The sequence below is a fragment of the Sorex fumeus genome, unplaced genomic scaffold, assembly GCF_029834395.1.
Source record: "Sorex fumeus unplaced genomic scaffold, SorFum_2.1 ptg000054l, whole genome shotgun sequence".
In the NCBI taxonomy this organism is placed as follows: domain Eukaryota; kingdom Metazoa; phylum Chordata; class Mammalia; order Eulipotyphla; family Soricidae; genus Sorex; species Sorex fumeus.
The window spans coordinates 3,511,647-3,525,550 of NW_026606111.1; the positions used below are offsets into that span (position 1 = coordinate 3,511,647).

The window sequence follows — 13,904 nt, forward strand, 5'->3', positions numbered from 1 at the left end:
ACTCATGATTTTCAAAAAGCAGTAGTTTCCATTTGTATTTGTTTTGTGGGGGAAAAAAAAAGCTCAGAAGATAATCAAAACTAGAAAGCAGTTTTTGACAAGTGACTAAACAAGTCAAGATACTCTTATAGCTATTTTTCAGGTACGCAATCCAAGAAAACTTAAGGTGCTCTGTTAAGATAATTGTACTATAATGCTGGATTCACGTGGACATATTCCACTTGCTGTTTTACTATTTTTGAGAGAGAGATGCTGATAAGTACTGTTCATGGGTCAGTGGAATTGTTTCAGTAAGAAAACCTGCCTTTACAACCTTAGAGATTGAGTTCATGGTGACTGGTCTTCCTGCACTGATCCTATGTCCCCAGTTATCCTCTCAGCTCCCTTTCCCTCTGTCTGGTGACTGAGGGGTGAGCACTCTGTACAGGTGAGCACCTACTTTCTTCCAGAGCAGCTGTGCCCAATCCTCTTTATGCACCAGCCTCTTCTGTAATTCCAGATTCCACAGAATGGTTGAAACACATCACATATTGTTTACTGTTGATTACCACTGTATCCAGCTTTTAGAATACCTTCCTCCTGTTGTTTTCCCTCTTGCTTTGCTTAAATTTTTTTATTTCCTTCTTTTTTTCATAAATTTTTTTAATTGCATCAAAGTGATATACACATTTACAAAGTTGTTCATGGTTGGATTTCAGTCACATAATATTCTAACACCCGTTCCTTCACCCTTCACCAGTATACTTTTCCCACCACCAGTGGTCCCAGTTTCCCTCCTGCCCACCCTGTTCCACCTCCTGCCACTATGGAAGGTACTTCTTCCCCCCCCCCGCCTCTCTCACTGTGAATCTGTTGTGGGAAGGATCCCAGGAGCCATGACTGTCTGGTCTGTTTGGGCACGTGCAGAGCAGAGGCCAATGGCCTCATTGTGCATGAGCTGCCTGGCCTTCAATGCTTCTCTCTGTGTTCGGAAAAGGCAGTGAGAGAGACGGAAGGGTCATCAGTGCGTGCCTCCCCTCCCTCCACTGTGACTGTGCTAATCTTCCTGCACTTCCTTTCATCTGTATGTGGGAGAGAGAACCTCATCTGTCCTGATTGTTATTTAAAAAGTATATTGACTTGGCTTTCCAATCTTGGTTGGTTTTAAACTTCAATCTTTTTAAAGATGGACAGGGATACTTTTTGAGGAGTCACAGTTTTCCTAGTCTTCCAGCAGATTTGAAGAATTACTCACATACTGAAGGCCGCAGGATTTGGGAACCTCACCAATTCATGTTTTTGCAGTGCACTGAGGAACTACACTTGGAAAACATTTTTTCCAAAGAGAGACAGCATCATTATATAATTTCTTTTTGTTTTAAAGACCTTCATATTATTTTGTAGGATACCACTGGTTTTTCCTTCTGGCATAGCCTCAGGCAGTCTAGGTTTATTGGGTTGCTCCCATCACAGTGCTCCCATTCCTCTGTGTTTTTTTTTGTAACTTCTTTCTTTGTGCTCTGTTGACTTGTAAATAGTGTTTTTCTCTTCTACTTAAGTCCTTTGCATAGTTTATTCAGGGCAATGTCCTTTTTGTATGGACACAAGAAGACAGTATATGCTATGCTTTTGTAATGTGACTCTCAAAGTTTCCTCCTGGGCATCTGTTCTCTCACCTAAGCCTCAGCTGCCCTTACTTCCTAGCGCCCCCAAAAGTAGGGTCCCAACGAGGGACTGGATGGAACCAGGGCAAGCAGTAAACTATGTGCTACCCTGACATTGAGATGGGCCTGCCCAAAGCGTCATAAGGCTTAACTATAAGTTAAGAGCTTGGTCATGACAAATGCTGTCATGGTCCAAAAAGTGATAACTAGATTTGGAACCTGCTAGGGTTTGGAATGATTAATCTGGCCTGAGCGCTGTAGTCTGAGTCTGTGGCAAGATGTTTCCAGGAAAGCTGCCCTACAAAGCCTCAATGGTATCTCTTACTGTGTCCATACAAAAATAACTAGTATTAAGATGTTGATAGTTATTGGACTGAGGAAAGGAGAAAAACACCTTAGGAGGTATTTTGCCTGGGGCAGTCAGAAAGGGCTTTGGAATACCTTTTGAACTTGGTGGGCCCTCAGGAAGGGCTTTCTTATGTTGATTTTGCTACCTGACTGGATGCAGTGTGGGCCTAGGGTGCTGGGGAGAGTTGGAGAGACAAGAGAGCTGGGGAGAGAGAGAGAGAGAGAGAGAGAGAGAGAGAGAGAGAGAGAGAGAGAGAGAGAGAGAGAGAGAGAGAGAGAGAGCGCTAGCGAGCGAGAGCGCAGAGCAGGGCAGCACGATGGACCGTAGAGAGGCTAGCAAGGGGGACAGAGAGAGAAGAATGTAGAATAATTCAGGAGCAGGCATGTAGAGAGAGAGAGAGCCCAGGCTGTGAGATGGAGCGGAGAGATGAGCGGGAGAGACAGGAGATGGGAATGAGGGAAGTGTGAGACTAGAATGGGAGGCTCAGAGAGACTGGGGCAGGAGCGTGGGGAAAATGGAATAAACGGCATCTGATCAATCAACCAGCTTGGCCCTCATTTTGTCCACCGTCTGCCCCATGGCCAGGGCTGCCCCAGCTGGGGGAGCAACCTGGGCATGGTCCGGGCCCACCCCGAATGCGGGCAGATAGGTGAAGAGCCATGGGGCCCCTCCCCCCCCCCCCCCCCCCCCCGCCACCCCTTGAGAGATTATACACTACTTGTCAGCCATTTTTAGTACTTTCTCAGAAATTGTGGTCATAGGCATAATTACTTGATTTATGAGGGTATTTGCAGTCTATTTTTATTAATTAAATTAATTTTCACTAAATTGAATTTATTTTGCTTATATTCATAGTTATAAATACTGTGAATTAAGTAGCAACTTTGCTTTATCCATAGGAGAATGCCAAAATACTCCAGGAGAGAAGCATTGCTTATATTAACTCAGATTCATCTATAGAAGGTAATTTTTATCCCTCTATTTTGGTGTTTAGGCCTTACTTGAAGATTCTCAGAGCTTACTCTCAGCTCTCTGCTTAGGAATAACTCCTGTCAGTCTCGGGGGAACATATGGGATGCTGTGCATTGAACTGGATTGGCTGCTTGCAGTTCAAGCACTCTACCTGCTGTACTATTTCTCCAGCCCCAGAGAAGAATGTAATTTTTATTTCAGACTATTATGAACAATATATGATCTTTTAGAGCCTGTGAATTAAAACTTATAAATTAAGACTATGCTCTTGGTGATATGCCCTCAACATACAGCAGAGAAAATTATGATTCAGGGGTAGAGTGATAGCACAGCAGGTAGGGCGTTTGCTTTGCATATGGCTGACCCGAGTTTGATTCCCAGCATCCCATATGGTACCCCAAGCACTGCCAGGAGTAATTCCTGAGTGTATGAGCCAGGAGTAACCCCTATGTAATGCCAGGTGTGACCCAAAAAGCAAAAAAAAAAAAGAAAATTATGATTTAAATGGGCTGGAGCGATAGCACAGCGGGTAGGGCGTTCGCCTTACAAGCGGCCAACATGGCCGACCCGAGTTTGATTCCTCCGCCCCTCTCGGAGAGCCCGGCAAGCTACCGAGAGTATTCGATATGCCAAACACAGTAACAACAAAGTCTCCAATGGAGACGTTACTGGGCCCGCTCGAGCAAATCGACGATCAACGGGAGGGCCTTTACCTAAAAAAAAAAGTATGATTTAAATAAATCAATATGGGCCAGAGTGATTACTCAGATAGCTGAGCACATGATCCCCTGACACAGAGCTGGGACCAAGCACTGCTGAGTATAGTGAAGAAATCAAAAAGAAAAGAAAGAAATTGATAGTATTCATGATTAAGTAACTGTTCCTTATTTAGTATATTACTGTCTGCCCGGGCTGGAGCCATAGCACAGCGGGTAGGGCATTTGCCTTGCTTGTGGCTGACCCTGGTTCAATTCCTCCACCCCTCTTGGAGAGCCCGGCAAGCTACTGAGAGTATCGCGCCTGCACGGCAGAGCCTGGCAAGCTACCCATGATGTATTCGATATGCCAAAAACAGTAACAAGAAGTCTCACAATAGAGACGTTACTGGTGCCCACTCGAGTAAATCAATGAACAATGGGAGGACAGTGCGATAGTGCTGCCATCTGCCTATCTTAAATTACTACTTGGTATGAACTCTAGTACCATCCATATTCTTTCTGCAGGAATACTAAAAATATTTCTTTCTTTCTTTTTTTTTTTTGTGGGTGGGTTTTGGACTACACCTTCTGGTACTCAGGACTGACTCCTAGTTCTGTGCTCAGAATCAGTCCTGGTGATGCTTGGAGGTCCATATGTGATATCAGGGATCAAAGCCAGGTTGGCCGTGTTTAAGACAAGCAGTCTACTTCATATACTATTGCTCTGGCTCTGAGATACTGATGTTTTGTTCAGTATCTAAATTGTAGTATCTAAAATATCTAAAACATTTCAGAAGAAAAGTGTAAAGAGAATTTTCGACAGATATTCCTCCTGTATGTTTCAGAACAAACATGAAGGAAGACTGCAGCCACCTTAGAGTCTGACCTATGGCTGCCGTGTCTCTGGCCTTTTTACTGACAATAATGGTGCCTAGGTGAATATTAGCATGGATTTGTTGGCTGCCGATGTGCTCAAGTCTGGCATTGACTGTTGTGGGGAATAAATCTAGTCCCTTTGCCACTTTATTTGCCAAAGTTCCAACTCAGGGTTCTGTGGCACCCACACAACCCTGTCCTGCACTGCCTAAGAACAGCTCTGACCCCCTCAGTTCCCTGCAGTCAGTGCTATTATGGGAAGTCCAGAAGTCCATTGTGCCTTGTTTGACCTTTTTTTTTTTAAATTAATTTTTTTTTATTAGTGAATCACTGTGATGTACAATTACAGACTTACAAACTTTCGTGCTTGCGTTTCAGTCATACAATGATCGAGTACCCATCCCTCCACCAGTGTCCATTCTCCACCACTAATGGTCCCAGCATGCCTCCCACTACCCCCACCCAATCCCCTCCACCCCACCCTGCCTCTGTGGTAGGGCATTCCCTTTTGCACTCTCTCCTTTTGGGTGTTGTGGTTTGCAACAGAGGTATTAAGTAGCCATCGTGTTCGGTCTATAGTCTACTTTCAGCCGGCATCTTTCACCCCAAGCGGGCCCTCCTGGCACCCTTTACTTGGTGGTCCCTTCTCTATCTTAGCTGCCTTTTCCCCTAGTATATGAAGCCGACTTCTAAGCTGTGGAGTAATCCTCCTGTAGACCTTTTTAAATTTTTTTCCCCTTTCTTTCTTTTTTTTCTCCAGTTTTTGGTCCTTACCCTTCAGTGCTTACTGGTTACTCCTGGCTCTGGGCTCAAGAATTACTTCTGGCAGTGCTAGGGGGACCTATGGGATGCCAGTAATCGAACCTGGGTCGGCTGCATGCAAGGCAAGCGCCTGCTCCATTACCTCTCCAGCTTCTGTTCATACATTTTCTAAAAGTCAGAATAAAGCACAAATTAGAAGGTTTTTTGTTTGTTTTGTGTCACACCTGGTGATTCTTGAGGCTTACTCATGCCTCTGTGTTCAGGGATCACTTCTGGCATTGCTTGGGGGAACATATGTGGTGCCCAGGATACAGTGGGTCAGACTTGTGCAAGATAAGTGCCCTACCAGCTATACTGTTTGTCTGGCCCCTGTAATGTTCTTTTAAAGTATGGAACAATGCTGTGTGCTTGATTTTTTTTCAGGTAACTATACTCTCAGAGTTGACTGCACACCCCTTCTCTATCAATTGGTTTATCAGCTGACGAAAGAGGTACATAAACCTGTCTTTACATTTTCTGCTGGATGGGTAAGGGAGTAATGTTTGTTTTCTTAATGGCATTCATTTTTGAAATGGTGACATGTGTCTTATTTGTATAAGTTAGAACGAGGTTGGTAATATACTATGTAATGAATATGAAGATAGTAATGTGAGTTTCTCTGTTTCAATATATATTATTTATTTATTTATGTATTTATTTTTGCTTTTTGGGTCGCACCTGGCGATGCTCAGGTGTTCCTCCTGGCTCTGCACTCAGGAATCACTCCTGGAGGTGCACCTGGGGGACCAGATGGGATGCTGGGAACTGAACCTGGGTTGGCCACGTGAAAGGCAAACACCCTACCTGCTGTGCTATCGCTCCAGCCCCAGTTATTTTAGTTGTTGTTGTTTTTTGTGCCTCATCTGGCGATATTCAGGGGCTACTCCCAGCTCTGTGCTCAGGAATCACTATTGGCAGTGATTGAGGATCATATGTGATGCTGGGCAGCAAACCTGGTCAGCTGCATGCAAAGCAAATACCCTACCCACTACACTATTGCTCTGGCCCTTTTAATAACTGCTAATAACTCTAGATTTTTTTAAATTTAGTGAATCATCATGAGATACAGTTACAGACTTACAAACTTTCGTGTTTATGTTTCATTCATACAATGATTAAGTATCCATCTCTCCATCAGTGCCCATTCTCCATCAACAGTTTCCCAGTATCCACCCCATTGCCCCCGCCCTGCTTCTGTGGCATGTGCATTCCTTTTTGCTCTTTCTCTCCTTTTGGGTGTTGTAGTTTGCAAGACAGGTATTAAGTGGCCATCTGTTCAGTTTCTAGTCTACTTTCAGCACGCATATCCCATCCCAAACAGGCTCTCCAAGCATCTTTTACTTGGTGGCCCCTTCTCTATCTGAGCTGCCCTGTCTCCCAGTATGTGTGCCCGGCTTCCAAGCCGTGGACCAATCCTGATCCTTATTTCTACTCTTCTAGGGTGTTACTTTCCCATTCTGTTACTTTATATTCCACAAATGAGTGAAGTCCTTCTATGTCTGTGCCTCTCCTTCTGACTCATTTCACTTAGCATGATACTCTCCATGTTGATCCACCTATAAGCAAATTTCATGACTTCATCTTTTCTGACAGCTGCATAGTATTCCATTGTATAGATTTACCAGAGTTCCTTTAACCAGTCATCTGTTCTCAGCACTTGGATTTTCTCCAGATTCTGGCTATTGTAAACAGTGCTTCAATGAACGTACAAGTGCAGATGCCACTTCAACTATACTTTTTTGCATCTCCGGGATATATTCCCAGAAGCGGTATTGCTGGGTCAAATGGGAGCTCAATTTATAATTTTTTGAATGCTTTTTTTGAAAAGTGTCCATACTGTTTTCCAAGAGGGCTGAACCAATTGGTATTCCCACCAGCAGTGAAGGAGGGTCCCTTTCTCTCCATATCCACACCAAGACCGGTTGCTTTTGTTATTTTGGATATGGGCCAGTCTCTGTGGGTTTGAGATGATATCTCATTGTTGGTTTGATCTGCATTTCCCTGTTGATTAGTAACGAAGAGCGTTTTTTTCATGTGCCTTTTGGCCATTCGGAATTTTTTTTTTTTTGAGAAAGTTTCTGTTCATTTCATTGCCCCATTTTCTGATGGAGTTGGATGTTTTCTTGTAGAGTTCCACCAGTGCCTTGTATATTCTTGATATTAACCCCTTATCAGATGGGTATTGGGCGAATATCCTTTCCCTTTATGGAGACTGTCTTTGTATTTTGGTCACTGTTTCTTTTGAGGTACAGAAGCTTCTTAGTTTAAGATAGTCCTATTAGTTTATCTCTGTTTCCACATGGTTGATCACTGGCGTGTCATTTTTGAAAATATCCTTAGCTTCAGTGTTGTGTAGGGTTCTGCCGACCTTTTCTTCAATGTACCTTATGAATTCTTGTCTGATGTTGAGATCTTTAACCCGTTTTTGATCTGATTTTTGTGCGTGGTGTTAGATAGTGGTCTGAGCCCATTTTTTTGCATGTAGCTGTCCAGTTTTGCCAGCACCATTTGTTAAAGAGGCTTTCCTTGATCCACTTCATATTTCTTGCTCCCTTATCAAAGATTAGATGATCATATATTTGAGGGTGTATGTAAGGATATTCCTCACTGTTCCATTGGTCTGAGGCTCTGCCTTTGTTCTAGTCCCATGCTGTTTTAATTATTACCACTTTGTAGTAGAGTTTAAGGTGATGTCTTCCATCTTCTTTTTCCCGAGAATTGCTTTAGGAGGGGTTGTTGTTCCATTTGAATTTCAGGAGCAATTGATTCATTTCTTTGAAGAATGTCATGGGTATCCTTATAGAGATCACATCGAATCTGTATAATGCTTTGGGGAGTATTGCCATTTTGACAATGTTAATCCTCCCAGTCCATGAGCAGGGAGATATGTTTCCATTTCCTCATGTCCTCTTTTATTTCTTGAAGTAGGATTTTGAAGTTTTCCTTGTACAGGTCCTTTACCTCCTTTAAATTAGTTAAACTGATTTCGAGGTCCTTGATTTTCTGAGGAATGATTGTGAATGGGATTGCTTTCTTCATGTCACTCCTTCTCTCTTATTATTTGCATATAGGAAAGCCATGGACTTTTGGATATTGATTTTATAGCCCGTGACTTTACTGTACAAGTCTATAGTTTCTAGGAGTTTCTTGGTAGAGGTTTTAGGGTTCTCTATATAGTATGATATCATCTATGAATAGTGAGAGCTTGATTTCTTCCTTTCTTATCTGGATGTCCTTAATATCTATTTTTTTTTGTCTAACCACTATGGCAAGTACTTCCAGTACTATAATGAACAGAAGTGGTGAGATTGGGCATCCTTGTCTCGTCCCTGATCTTAGAGGAGAGGCTTTCCCCATTGAGGATAATGCTTGCCATAGGTTTGTAGTAGATGGAAAGTTTCTTCAATATCCATTTTGGTGAGAGTTTACATCATAAACAGGTGCTGGATCTTGTGAAATGCTTTCTCTGTATCTATTGGTATGATTATATGGCTTTTGTCTTTTCTTTTGTTCATATGATGGATTATGTTGATTGATTTCCGGATGTTAAACCATCCTTACATCCCTGGGATGAATCCCATTTGGTCGTGCTCTATGATCTTTTTGATGAGTTGTTGTATTCTATTTGCTAATATTTTGCAAATATTCTATTTGCTACATATCTTCACATCCATGTTCATCAGGGATATTGGCCTGTAGTTTTCTCTCTTTTTTTTCTTTTTTTGTCATGTCTTTGTTTGCTTTTGGTACTAGGGAGATATGTGCCTCATAGAAACTGTTTGAGAGGGTTTCTGTTTCTTCAATTTCCTGGAAGAGCTTGAGAAGAATTGGCAATAGGTCCTTTTTAAATGTTTGGAAGAATTTGCTAGTGAATTCATCTGGACCTGTGCTTTAGTATTTGGGAAGATTTTTGAATTACAGTTTCAATTTCCTTGATAGTAATAGGTCTATTCAGGTAATCCAAATCTTTTGGTTCAGCCTTGGGAGAGTATGGGAATTCCAGAATTTATCCATTTCTTCTAGATTCTCTTGTTTTGTGGCATACAGACTTTCAAAGTAGTCTCTGATGATATTTTGAATTTCTTTGGTTTCTGTTGTGTTGTCCCCCTTTTCATTTCTGATTCAGTTTATTAGGGTTCTCTCTCTCTCTTTCTTTGTGAATCTTTCTAGTGGTTTATCAATATTGTTTATATTCTCAAAGAACCAGCTCTTGGTTTCATTCATTTTTTTGGATTTTTTTTTTGGGGTTTCCAAGTCGTTAACTTCTGCTCTAAGTTTTGTTGTTTCTTTCCTTCTGCCTCGTTTGGGCTTCTTTTGTTGGTCCTTTTCTAAGTTCTTGAGCTGTCAAGTCAAGTTATCTCTGTGGCCTTTTTCTTTTTTCCTGAGGAATGCTTGCAGGGGTTTACATTTTCCCCTTAACAGGCTTTAGCTCTGTCCCACAGGTTCTGGAAGCTCATGTCTTGATTCTCATTTGTTTCGAGGTATATTTTGATTTTTTCCTTGATTTCCTCCCTGACCCACTCATTGTTCAACATTGAGTTGTTTAAATTTCAGGTGTTTGATTTGGTTCTGTGTCTGTGCATGATTAACTTCTATCTTCAGTGCATCATAGTCTGAAAAGATAGTTGATGCAATTTCTGTCTTCCTGGTTCTATTGAGGTATGGTTTTGTGGCCCAGAATGTGGTCTATTTTGGAAAATGTTCCATGTGCACTGGAAAAGAATGTGTATTCTCTTTTGGGGGAATATAGATCTTTTAGCCCTCTGTTCTATTTCTTTCTTCAAAGTCAGTGTTTCCTTTCTGAGTTTTACTCTTGTTGATCTATCCAGAGGTGATAAGGCGGTGTTGAAGTCTCCAACTAGTACTAGTGTTGCTCCCAATGTCCTCCTTAAAATCTATTATCAGTTGTTTTGAGTATTTAGATAGTCCTTCGTAGGGTGTGTATATGTTTAGGAGTGTGATTTATTCCTGCTGTACATATCCCTTGATTATTAAAAATGGCCTTCACTATCCCTTCTAATCTTTATCAACCTGAAATCTATTTTTTTGGATACTAGTTTGGCCACCCCCGCTTTTTTTAGGGAGTTGTTTGCTTGCAGGATTGTTTTCCATCCTTTGACTTTGAGTCTGTGTTTGCTCTGACTGTTCAGATGTGTTTCTTGTAGGTAGCAGAATGTTGTGTTCAGTTTCTGAATCCATTTGCCTCTCTGTGTCTTGATTGGTGCAGTTAGAGAGATTATTGTCATGGGGTTTTGTGCTATCTTTCTGTAGAGGTTTGTTGTGGTTGTAATGGTTTTTTTTTTTTGTCTTACAGTAGTTCCTTTATTCCTTCTTTTAAGGTTGGTTTTGAGTCTATGAAGTTCCCGAGTTGTTGTTTATCCATGAAATAGTGTATTATTCCTTCAAGTTTGAATGAGAGTTTAGTCGGATAAAGTGTTCTTGGTGAGGCGTTCATTTCATTGAATTTTTTCACTATATCTCACCATTTTTCTTTGGGCTTGGAGGGTTTCCTCTGATAAATCTGCTGTAAATCTAAGGGGTGCTCCTTTGTATATAATTTTCTTCTTTTACCTTGATGCTTGCAATATTGTGTCTCTATCTGTAACATTCATCATTTTAAGTATGATATGTCTTAGAGTCTTTTTATTAGGGTCTCTCTTGGCTGGCACCCTTCAGGCTCCTTAGATCTGGATGCCTGCATTCTTCAGCTCTGGGAACTTCCCAGCAATGATAGCTTTAACTGTAGTTTTTTCATTGGAGTTTCCTCCCTTCCTTCTGGCACTCCGATTATTTTTATGTTGTTCCTCTTGGATTCATCCACTAGGTCTCTGATTCGCCCAAGAGCCCCCCTACCCTTTTTTTGTGGTTTTTGGGTTACACGCGGTGATGCACAGGGGTTATTACTCCTGTCTCATACACTTAGGAATTACTCCTGGCGGTGCTCGGGGGACCATATGGGATGTGGGAATCGAATCCTGGTTCGCTGCGTGCAAGGCAAATGCCCTACCCACTATGCTATCGCTCCAGTTTCCCCCCCACCCCCAGCTCTTTTGATGTTTTTCCCCCCCATTGTTTGTTGTTGCCTGTAAGCTTTCTGCAGCTCATATTCAGGGTCACTGATTCTGTCTTTGACTGTAGTTGTTCTACTGTTGAGGGCACCCACTGAGTTCTTTATTTCATCTACTGAATCCTTTATTCATGACACTTCTGTTTGTAGCTTTCTTATTTATGCTCTCATTTCTTCCTGTATTTTGTTGGCTGTCTGTTCCACTGTTTCTTTCATGTCCTCCCTTAATTTACTGGATGTCTGTTCCACCGTTTCTTTGAGTTCAGTGAACATCTTCAACATTTCATCTCTTAATTCTTTATTGGAGAGATTGTATTTGTGGGTAAGCATGGTTGAGGCTTCTGAACTCTTTTCTTCATCTTTTCATGGTAGGGATTTTTGCCGTTTCTTCATGTTTTTTTTTTGATAGTATGGAATGGGACCTAAATAACTGCAGCTGCCCTCTCCAGAGGCCACGCCCACTGCTGCAGAGGCCACGCTCGCTCACTACCACAGAGGCATTCCTTTACCGCTGAGGCCATGCCCCTTGCAGCACTGTAGGTCCCAGGGATGCTAGGAGGTGCTGCTTTCAGAGTTCTGGGTTGGGGTGTGCGCGGGGAACGTGGCGCAGGCCAGATATCTGCAAACCAGATGGAGGGCACCGGTGGCGCTGAAAGCGCACTTTTGGCCTGCACCTTGTTGCTGGGAGGTGCTGCTGTCTAACTATATAGATTATTATGATGTGTGATGTGTTTAGGGTTTATATTTTTATCTGAAAGAGGCTTTTTTGCCCTTTTGGGTCATACCTGGTGATGCTCAGGGCATACTACTCGCTCTGCACTTTATTTAAATTTACTTCTTAACAATATTTCTAGTCATTTTGTATAAACACAGTAACAGACATAGACTTTTATCTATACCCTAGATTAAGTTTAAAATAGTCTCTCTGAACTCATAGTAAAGGATGGCTTTTCCTGGGTACATCTTGCTTTATTTCCCAGACTACAATCCTCAGGCCAGGTTAGTTTTTCCTAACTCCAACAGGGTCCTAATTCAGTTACTTCTTTTTGGGTCATGTTAGAGTTTGTTCCATACTGTATTCTGAGCCTATTATAATTCTTATGGTGCTTAGGCTGTCCTATGTCCCCATATTGAAGCAAGGGTAGCTTATGACTTGCCCTGGGACCATCAGAGTCCCTTGGCGGGACCCACATTTTGGGGTGTAAGAAACTAAGGTCAATCTAAGGGCAACTGAGGTCTAAGTCAAGTAAATATGATGGATACCCAGGAGTAAATATTATTCAGTCAGTTAATTCCCATATTATAAAAGCATAGCAATAACTGTCTTCCTGTGTCTATACAAAAAGGACATTGCTCTAAAATAAAAATATACAAAGGGCATAAAGGAATAAGAAAAACAATATTTCACTTACATATACAAAATCCAGAGCCTTTGTAAAGTGTGACTTTATTTACTGTGTCTGATTTGAAATTTTTTTTTTTTTTTTTTTTTTTTTTTGCTTTTTGGTTCACATTCAGTGATGCTCAGGGGTTACTCCTAACTCTGCATTTAGGAATTACTCCTGGTGGTGCTGGGGGACCATATGGAATGCTGGGATCGAACCCTGGTCTGCTGGTCTGCCGGTGCAAGGCAAACACCCTACCCACTCTACTATCGCTCTGGCCCAGATTTGGAGATATTTCTGACTAATAGATAGGGGAAGAAGAACACAAAGGAAAGGTTAAAGATAAACAGGATTGGGATTGATGAGATAGGGTGTGTTCTCAGGAGCACTGTAGTGGTTGTAATTTAGTTAACTCAAACACTCTGTGGGAGGAGGAAGGACAACCCAATGTTAAGCCTAAAACGTTTGGAACTGTGTAATCTAACATGTATACATTTAATTAGAACTAGAAGCTGAAGTCAGCTCACCAAGTTTCTACAGGCATAGATTTTGTTGCTTCTATCCCTTCCAACTCCTTGGCATTTGATTTTTTTTTTCCAGATTGCTAGCCCTGATGACGGCTTTGAGAATAAATCTCTTTATGAAAGCTGGTTGGAAAAGGACCCTTCATTGGAAAATGAAAATCTCCCTAGGTAAGTCACTGTACTTATGTTTCACACTTGGAGGATGAATTTTTAATCCTATTTGCCCCTGTTTCTCTGGATATAGTTCTTAGATGATTTACCAATTTAAGAAGAACAAGGTAGTCAAGATCTTCTGCTGATCAGTCAGAATAAACGGGTTTACTAGCCTGTAAGAGAGGGAGCAGATCTGCAAAATTTTAGTTATTTTGCCACAATACGTTATTGATTTTTTTGTTTGTTTTTACTTTTTGGGTCACACCCAGTGATCCTGAGGGGTTACTCCTGGCTCTGCACTCAGGAATTACTCCTCGCGGTGCTTGGGGGACCTTATGGGATGCTGAGGATCGAACCCAGGTCGACCGGGTGCAAAGCAAATGTCCTACCCGGTGTGTTGTTGCTCCGGCCCCAACCACAATATGTTATTGAAAAG

The 13,904-nt window shown here is 41.9% G+C and overlaps 1 protein-coding gene across 2 annotated transcripts in view; it reads left to right on the forward strand.

Annotated features, from left to right (window-relative positions):
* The window catches only part of NAALAD2 (N-acetylated alpha-linked acidic dipeptidase 2), an 82,793-nt gene that overhangs the window by 36,842 nt on the left and 32,047 nt on the right, over nt 1–13,904 (forward strand). For both annotated transcript variants that reach the window (XM_056125121.1, XM_056125120.1), the window contains 3 exons: nt 2,892–2,955; nt 5,724–5,791; nt 13,392–13,483. In XM_056125121.1, the coding sequence (XP_055981096.1) occupies nt 2,892–2,955; nt 5,724–5,791; nt 13,392–13,483 (224 nt within the window). The remainder of the gene's footprint in view (nt 1–2,891; nt 2,956–5,723; nt 5,792–13,391; nt 13,484–13,904) is intronic.